This window comes from Oncorhynchus keta, chromosome 13, assembly GCF_023373465.1.
Source record: "Oncorhynchus keta strain PuntledgeMale-10-30-2019 chromosome 13, Oket_V2, whole genome shotgun sequence".
NCBI lineage: Eukaryota > Metazoa > Chordata > Actinopteri > Salmoniformes > Salmonidae > Oncorhynchus > Oncorhynchus keta.
In genome coordinates, this window is record NC_068433.1 from 7,663,236 (window position 1) to 7,672,550 (window position 9,315).

The 9,315-nt window shown below is 44.5% G+C and overlaps 1 protein-coding gene across 1 annotated transcript in view; it reads right to left on the reverse strand.

Annotated features, from left to right (window-relative positions):
* pcolceb (procollagen C-endopeptidase enhancer b) overlaps positions 1-4,471 on the reverse strand; it is a 65,536-nt gene extending 61,065 nt beyond the window's left edge. Inside the window, exon 1 of the mRNA XM_052459292.1 lies at positions 4,256-4,471. Within this exon, the coding sequence (XP_052315252.1) occupies positions 4,256-4,350 (95 nt within the window). The 5' untranslated portion in view covers positions 4,351-4,471. The remainder of the gene's footprint in view (positions 1-4,255) is intronic.
* Positions 4,472-9,315: the final 4,844 nt, after the last annotated feature.

A 9,315-nucleotide genomic window follows, 5' to 3' on the forward strand; every position in this document is an offset into this window, starting at 1 on the left:
AAAATGAACCGATCCATATGGCATGTTTTTATCATTTTAGAGAAAACGATTTCAGAAGTCGCTACTACTACTACTACTAAGGTAACTCCTTTCAGCATCAACATTCTGGGGCCAGAACCCTCTCTAAACACACTGAAACCCCGGCAACACAGACCCACTCTGTTCTCGGGCGCTGGGAAGGGCCTGTGAACTCACATAAGGGAGTGTTTTTATAATGTTAGGCCCAAACCTGAGCAGTAAGCACTGATAATATGTATGTTGGAGCATAGTCAAGCATAGGGCGGCAGGGTAGCCTAGTGGTTAGAGCGTTGGACTAGTAACCGAAAGGGTGTAAGTTTGAATCCCCGAGCTGACAAGGTACAAATCTGTCGTTCTGCCCCTGAACAAAGGCAGTTAACCCACTGTTCCCAGGCCGCCATTGAAAATGAGAAATTTGTTCTTAACTGACTTGCCTGGTAAAATAAAGATTAAATAAAAAAATAAACACACACGTATACGCAAGTTTTGAGTTTTGTTATTTGTATGTTTGGCATACATCATCCAGCAAAATGCTAACTTGCAGGTTCCTTCTCAACAATATAACAACAATAAGAAATAATAAAATATCAGAATACCAACATAAAGTAAATGTCTCAGTGGAATAGAAGAAACATTTTAGCATCAGTATAATACAGGAAGGGACAATTTATCATGTAATATTTAAACGTTTTAATCGTGTAATATTTAAACGTGTACTGGGGAAGGAGGATGGGGGACAGTGTACAAACTGAGCAGTATAATAAGAGTCTGGTAGTAGCAGCTGTGACGTGTGTGTAGTGTGAGTGTGTGTGTGTGTGCGATCTGACACCGCTTTAACACGAGAGTGTGTGTTGACCAGCTGGCGGACAGCGTCAACCTGTCCCTGTCCCAGCTTGTAGTCCCCACCTGCTTCAAGGAGATCGCCATCATCCCAGTGCCCAAGAAATACAAGATGACCCCCTTCGTGCTCACCCCGGTCATCATGAAGCGCTTCGAGATGCTGGACAAGACCCACATCAAGGCCAGACACACTGGACCCACTACAATTAGTCTACCGTTCAATTAGTCTACAGATCCACCGAAGATGCCATTTCCATCGCTATTCACACGGCCGCTACACATCTGGACAAGAGGAACACCTATGTGAGAATGCTGTTCATTGACTACAGTTCAGCAATCAACACTATTGTTCCCTCCAAGCTCGTCACCAAGCTCAGAGCCCTGGGTCTGGACACCAAGCTCAGAGCCCTGGGTCTGGACACCAAGCTCAGAGCCCTGGGTCTGGACACCAAGCTCAGAGCCCTGGGTCTGGACACCAAGCTCAGAGCCCTGGGTCTGGACACCAAGCTCAGAGCCCTGGGTCTGGACACCAAGCTCAGAGCCCTGGGTCTGGACACCAAGCTCAAAGCCCTGGGTCTGGACACCAAGCTCAGAGCCCTGGGTCTGGACACCAAGCTCAGGGCCCTGGGTCTGGACATCAAGCTCAGGGCCCTGGGTCTGGACACCAAGCTCAGAGCCCTGGGTCTGGACACCAAGCTCAGAGCCCTGGTTCTGGACACCAAGCTCAGAGCCCTGGGTCTGGCCACCAAGCTCAGAGCCCTGCGTCTGGACACCAAGCTCAGAGCCCTGGGTCTGGCCACCAAGCTCAGAGCCCTGGGTCTGGCCACCAAGCTCAGAGCCCTGGGTCTGGACACCAAGCTCAGAGCCCTGGGTCTGGACACCAAGCTCAGACCCCAGCTGCCCACGTCACCAAGCTCAGAGCCCTGGGTCTGGACACCAAGCTCAGAGCCCTGGGTCTGGACACCAAGCTCAGAGCCCTGCGTCTGGACACCAAGCTCAGAGCCCTGCGTCTGGACACCAAGCTCAGAGCCCTGCGTCTGGACACCAAGCTCAGAGCCCTGCGTCTGGACACCAAGTTCAGAGCCCTGCGTCTGGACACCAAGCTCAGAGCCCTGCGTCTGGACACCAAGCTCAGAGCCCTGCGTCTGGACACCAAGCTCAGAGCCCTGCGTCTGGACACCAAGCTCAGAGCCCTGCGTCTGGACACCAAGTTCAGAGCCCTGCGTCTAGACACCAAGTTCAGAGCCCTGCGTCTGGACACCAAGTTCAGAGCCCTGCGTCTGGACACCAAGCTCAGAGCCCTGCGTCTGGACACCAAGTTCAGAGCCCTGCGTCTGGACACCAAGTTCAGAACCCTGCATCTGGACACCAAGTTCAGAGCCCTGCGTCTGGACACCAAGCTCAGAGCCCTGCGTCTGGACACCTCCCTCTGCAACTGGACTTCCTGGACTTCCAGACGGGTAGACCACAGGCTGTGAGGATTGGCAACAACACCTCCTCCACACTGACTCTCAAAACAAACACAGGAGCCCCCCCCCAGGGATGTTTCCTCAGCCCTCTGCTGTAGTCCTTGTTTACCCACGACTGTGTGGCTTTTTGCACCAACCCTATCATCTAGTTTGCTGAGGACACCACGGTTTGTTAGGCCTGATAACAGACGACGACAAGTCAGCATATAGGGAGGGGGGTTCAGTTCCTCTGAGTCCATGGACCGACAACACCACCCACTGTTGTCAAGAGGGCGCAACAGCACTTCCTGCCATGAGCTGTTCTCTTCCTTACCGTCGGGTCGAAGGTCGGCTGCCAACAGGCTCAGAGACAGTTTCTATCTACAAGCCATCAGACTGGTGAACACTTGAACTGGACTGTCTGCACCTTAGCACACACACACACACACACACACACACACACACACACACACACACACACACACACACACACACACACACACACACACACACACACACACACACACACACACACACACACACACACACACACACACACACACAGGTATATTTTACAGCAAGCCCTCAGGCTTCAAACAACTTTAATGGATCTGATCTGTTGTAAAAGACATCAGTGTGTTCCAACATACTGTGCTGTATACACAAAATCATATCCCAGTCAACACTTCTTTATTTTTTATCCCAACCCCCAGAGCTTCAGTTTATAGTTCAGAAATGTTGTGTTTCCCTCCCTGACCCGCGTCCCTCTTCCAGCCATGTTCCAGAGGCCCCGACAGGGCTGCTTTGTGTTCAAAGCCACACTGAGTGGTCCAATGTCCTAAATATCTCAAGTGGTCTGGTCACTCCCTTCTGCCGTGCCAAGCTAAACAAAACAGTCCACAAGCATCTGTTTGTCAAACCTGCGCTAACGTTCCACTGCTCTGTATCTCGTGTGGTGGTTTTAGTGAAGTGGGTAGCGAGAAGCGGCCGTCACAAATTCGGCGGAGAGTCAAAGTTCTGATGATAAAGATCCAAAATCCCATAGTTCCGTCTGGACCATTGAGGCTGAAAGGGGATCAGATGAAAAGTGGTGCACTAGGAAGCAGGGGGCCCACAGACACACAGCAGAGACTAGCCAGTCTCTATACGAACCTCACGTCCTCCTGTGGGTCCTGCCGAACCGCCAACATGCTATTTCTAACTACACTAAGGGAAAGAATCGAGTTTTAGGGGAAAACAACAGTGCAGAGAGACAGGAACAGATGGAAACAGTGCAGAGAGACAGGAACAGATTAAAACTGTGCAGAGAGACAGGAACAGATGGAAGCAGTGCAGAGAGACAGGAACAGATGGAAACAGTGCAGAGAGACAGGAACAGATTAAAACTGTGCAGAGAGACAGGAACAGATGGAAGCAGTGCAGAGAGACAGGAACAGATGGAAACTGTGCAGAGAGACAGGAACAGATTAAAACTGTGCAGAGAGACAGGAACAGATGGAAACAGTGCAGAGAGACAGGAACAGATGGAAACAGTGCAGAGAGACAGGAACAGATTAAAACTGTGCAGAGAGACAGGAACAGATTAAAACTGTGCAGAGAGACAGGAACAGATTAAAACTGTGCAGAGAGACAGGAACAGATTAAAACTGTGCAGAGAGACAGGAACAGATTAAAACTGTGCAGAGAGACAGGAACAGATTAAAACAGTGCAGAGAGACAGGAACAGATTAAAAATGCAAATGTTTACTGACAAACAGGCAAGCCAAATGGTTTACTGTGTTCAAATCTACCCGTGTTAATATGCACACACATGAAACGTTGACACAAACACACACATGCACACTGGGTACACACTGACCAAAGACACGTTGACACTAACACACACACATTCTTTAAACACACAAATGCACCCTCAAGGGAACACACACACCTTGTTTTTCCTGACTCACCTTGTAAAGTTAGTGGTCTGGCTTTGAGCCTGGGTCCATCCCAGTGTCATCGACAGGAGGACGGACACACTCCACACACACACCCTGCCCTGCATCCTGCTCTGATGCCCACCCAGACCAAGAGAGGGAACAGACCAGAGAGAGAGAGGGCGAGTCGAGGAAGACAGAAAGGAGGGAGAGAGGGAGGGAGAGGCAGAGTAGAGGAGTGGAGAAAGAGAGGAGGATGTAGAAAGGGGAGAGAGAGAGGGATACAGGAGGAATGGGTACGGGGAGGGGAGGAACGAGAGGAGGAACTAGGGGAGGAACGAGAGAACGAGAGGGGCGAGAGAAGGAGAGTTTAGTATGTCCCAGATGGGGACGCCATTTTTTATTTGGTCGTGTGGCTGGGGTGTCATGTGACGTATTGTATTGTTGGAAAACAGGTAGCTACACAAATGAAATATATTGGAATATAAAGTGTGTGTGTCACAGACTTAATTCCAGTGTGACTGTAGATGTATATATCGAATTACTGCTTCACTACTCCCACAGCCACAGCCCACAATCCTGAACAACTAGCTCTAACCTTAACTCTAACCTTAACTCTAGCTCTAACCTTAACTCTAGCTCTAACTCTAACTTTAACTCTAACTCTAACTTTAACTCTAGCTCTAACTCGAGCTCTAATTCTAACCTTAACTCTAGCTCTAACTCTAATTCTAACCTTAACTCTAGCTCTAACTCTAGCTCTAACTCTAGCTCTAATCTAACCTTAGCTCTAGCTCTAACTCTAATTCTAACCTTAACTCTAATTCTAACCTTAACTCTAATTCTAACCTTAACTCTAATTCTAACCTTAACTCTAATTCTAACCGTAACTCTAACTCTAACCCTAACTCTAACTCTAACCTTAACTCTAGCTCTAACTCTAGCTCTAACTCTAGCTCTAATCTAACCTTAACTCTAGCTCTAACTCTAACTCTAACCTTAATTCTAACCTTAACTCTAATTCTAACCTTAACTCTAATTCTAACCTTAACTCTAATTCTAACCTTAACTCTAGCTCTAACTCTAACCTTAACTCTAATTCTAACCTTAACTCTAGCTCTAACTCTAGCTCTAACCTTAACTCTAGCTCTAACTCTAACCTTAACTCTAGCTCTAACTCTAACCTTAGCTCTAACTCTAGCTCAAACCTTAACTCTAACTCTAACCTTAACTCTAATTCTAACCTTAACTCTAGCTCTAGCTCTAATTCTAACCTTAACTCTAATTCTAACCTTAACTCTAACTCTAACCTTAACTCTAATTCTAACCTTAACTCTAATTCTAACCGTAACTCTAACTCTAACCTTAACTCTAATTCTAACCTTAACTCTAGCTCTAACTCTAACCTTAACTCTAATTCTAACCTTAACTCTAACTCTAATTCTAACCTTAACTCTAACTCTAACCTTAATTCTAACCTTAACTCTAATTCTAACCTTAACTCTAGCTCTAACTCTAACCTTAACTCTAATTCTAACCTTAACTCTAGCTCTAACCTTAACTCTAATTCTAACCTTAACTCTAACTCTAATTCTAACCTTAACTCTAATTCTAACCTTAACTCTAACTCTAATTCTAACCTTAACTCTAATTCTAACCTTAACTATAGCTTAGCAGGAATTTGAGGTCCAATTTCAGGGAGGCCCAACAAGTGGTGGAGGGACTGGTAGATTGTAGAGTAATCTCAGCGTATAGAAGAAATAAAAACCTCGGGGACAGTCTGGTCCACTCTGCCTTCCAGACGAAAAAGGTACCTAATAAATTTGATAAATATTTGGGGAGACCAAAGTATATTGTTAATGCCTTTTCGGGGTTGGGGTTCCTCGTAAGACAGAGGATCGAACTGTCCACTGTAAACTTGATCTATGGAATTAAGTGCAAATTGTGCCAAAAAGATTTACATAGGAGAAACAAAGAATGCATTACAGGTCAGACTGAAGCAACACCTATACCAGATAGCCAAGGGTAATAAGACTACGGTGTTGTATTGGCATTTTGGCATACATGCAGTGGACGGTTTGAGTATCTTTGGCCTGGAGACAAATGGGAGTTGGTCCAGGGCACAACGACAGGGGATGGAAAGAACTTGGATTGGGCGTCTCAATACGATACACCCTAAGGGCCTGAATGAAAAATATTGATTTACTTTGGCTTACCTAACTGATGGAAGGGGTCATCTTTGGTGTAGTGACATGGGCTATTTGGGGTGGGGGAGGGAAGAGGGGAGGTGGTGGGGGCCGGTGGAAAGCCACTCATTATAAATGTTTGTTTATGGTATTGTCCATGATGGATTTGCCATTGTCTGATAGCACTTATGACTGTTTTTTTATTCAATTATTTATGGATCTATTTATTATATCCTTGATCTTTTAGTGTGGTGTGGTTTTATTTGATTGTTTGGATATTTTTATAGCACTTATTTTGAGTTTTGCCTTTGTTTGATTATTTATTTATTCTTGTACTCATTGAGTGGCTCACCTGGTAGACCCTAACCTGAATTCTAACCTTAACCCCTAGTTACCCCAACCCCTCACCCTAACCCTGAGACCCTCATGCCTAACCTTAACCCCTAGTTACTCCAACCCCGAGACCCTCATGCCTAACCTTACTTATTGAATTTAACCCTAACCCTAACCCTGACCTTAACCCTAATCCTGATCCTAACCTTAACCCCAACCCAACCTGAATGCTAACCTTAACCCCAAGTTACCCTAATTCCTCACCCTAACCCTGGGACCCCATGCCTGAACCTAACCCTAACCCTAAACCTAACCCCAACCCTAACCCTAACCTTAAACCCTTAGACCCTCATATCTGATTTTAACTCAACCTTGACCTGTATTTTAACTCTGACCCTTATGGTAACCTGAATTTGAACCTTAACCTATGGCTTTCAAATTTTCAGCCTAATTTTTAACCCTGGCTTTATGTCCCTACACTTCCATATCTAGTTTGAATCTCTACACTCTCTATATCTATTTTAATCCTAGACCACTGCTCTGAATTCGGCACTTGGCCTTTTTTCTTAGCGTAGAATTTCTGGCTTTTAACTTAAGCCTTATTTTAATGTCTTACTTTGGTCTTCCTTTTATAGCTTTCTCTAGTCATTTAAAGTATATAATACACAAGTCTCACCATTTATCCTAAAGGGGTTGCCTGTGCCAGTGCACACCAGATTCGTCTGTTTCTCATTGAATCTAACCTTAACTCTAGCTCTAGCTCTAACTCTAACCTTAGCTCTAACTCTAACCTTAACTCTAGCTCTAACTCTAACCTTAACTAACTCTAGCTCTAAAACTTCTCTAACTCTAACTAGCTTAACTCTAACCTCTAGCTCTAGCTCTAACTCTAAACTCTAACCTCTAACTCTAAGCTCTAACTCTAATTCTAACCTTAACTCTAGCTCTAACTCTAACCTTAACTCTAGCTCTAATTCTAACCTTAACTCTAGCTCTAACCTTAACTCTAGCTCTAACTCTAACTTAACTCTAAGCTAACTCTAACCTTAACTCTAGCTCTCTAATTCTAACCTTAACTCTAACTGTAACTCTAACCTTAACTCTAGCTCTAACTGTAACTCTAACCTGTAACTCTAGCTCTAATTCTAACCTTAACTCTAACTGTAACTCTAACCTTAACTCTAGCTCTAACTGTAACTCTAACCTTAACTCTAGCTCTAACTGTAACTCTAACCTTAACTCTAGCTCTAACTGTAACTCTAACCTTAACTCTAGCTCTAACTGTAACTCTAACCTTAACTCTAGCTCTAACTGTAACTCTAACCTTAACTCTAGCTCTAACTGTAACTCTAACCTTAACTCTAGCTCTAACTGTAACTCTAACCTTAACTCTAGCTCTAACTGTAACTCTAACTCTAGCTCTAACTCTAATTCTAACCTTAACTCTAGCTCTAACTGTAACTCTAACCTTAACTCTAGCTCTAACTGTAACTCTAACCTTAACTCTAGCTCTAACTGTAACTCTAACCTTAACTCTAGCTCTAACTGTAACTCTAACCTTAACTCTAGCTCTAACTGTAACTCTAACCTTAACTCTAGCTCTAACTGTAACTCTAACCTTAACTCTAGCTCTAACTGTAACTCTAACCTTAACTCTAGCTCTAACTGTAACTCTAACCTTAACTCTAACTGTAACTCTAACCTGCTTGAACCACGCGCACCATTTTTTTCTACAGTGTGAGAGCCAATGTCATTGAGCATTATTTTGGGATATGATGGTAGGAGACCTGTTTTTATTGGCAACCCGAGGGCACTGTGGTCAAAAAGATAGGGCAGAGAAGCGTTCCATGTCAAGAAGCTGGTCGTTAAAACTGTATTCCGTCTAAAAGTATTTGATGTGTGTATCTGAAAATAGATTGGCTTGAAATAGATTTTGAAGGAAAGGAAATGACTGCATATGACCTGCCTTAACAGTATCAACATGTGTACCCTTTGTGTAGGTATTGAAACCTCTGACCAGGCTTTGGAATGGAAAGCCCTGTCATTACGACCCATGGGGAGAAACACACTGCTTTGTGATCATCATCATCATCATCATCACCATTGGGTTTGGAGTGTGTTAGAGTTCTGTTTTTAAGGGGGTAGATCAGTTTTAATATTGCAGATAGATTGTGGGTTCCATCAATGTAATTGTCTGCATCATTTCCAATCCCCCTCGTATGTAGTTTCTTCCTACTTTATTATTGTCACCTAACCCTACCACCTCTCCCCTAATTGGAGTAAACTAATGAACAACAATACTTAGGCTTCTTCTTCCAGTTTATTCATACTATATACATTTTAAAGACAGCGTATTTTACACTAGTTATCTTTTTGTGTGTGTTTGTGTGTGGGCACCTTAAATGGGGTGGACCGCCTCGTGGTAACGGCTGGAGTGGTATGGTATCAAATACATTAAAACACATGGTTTCCAGGCATTTGATGTCATTTCGTTTCCTCCTTTCCAGACATCATTATGAGCCGGCCTCCCTTCACCATCCTTGTCTGGTGTGTGTGTGTGTGTGTTTGTGCGTG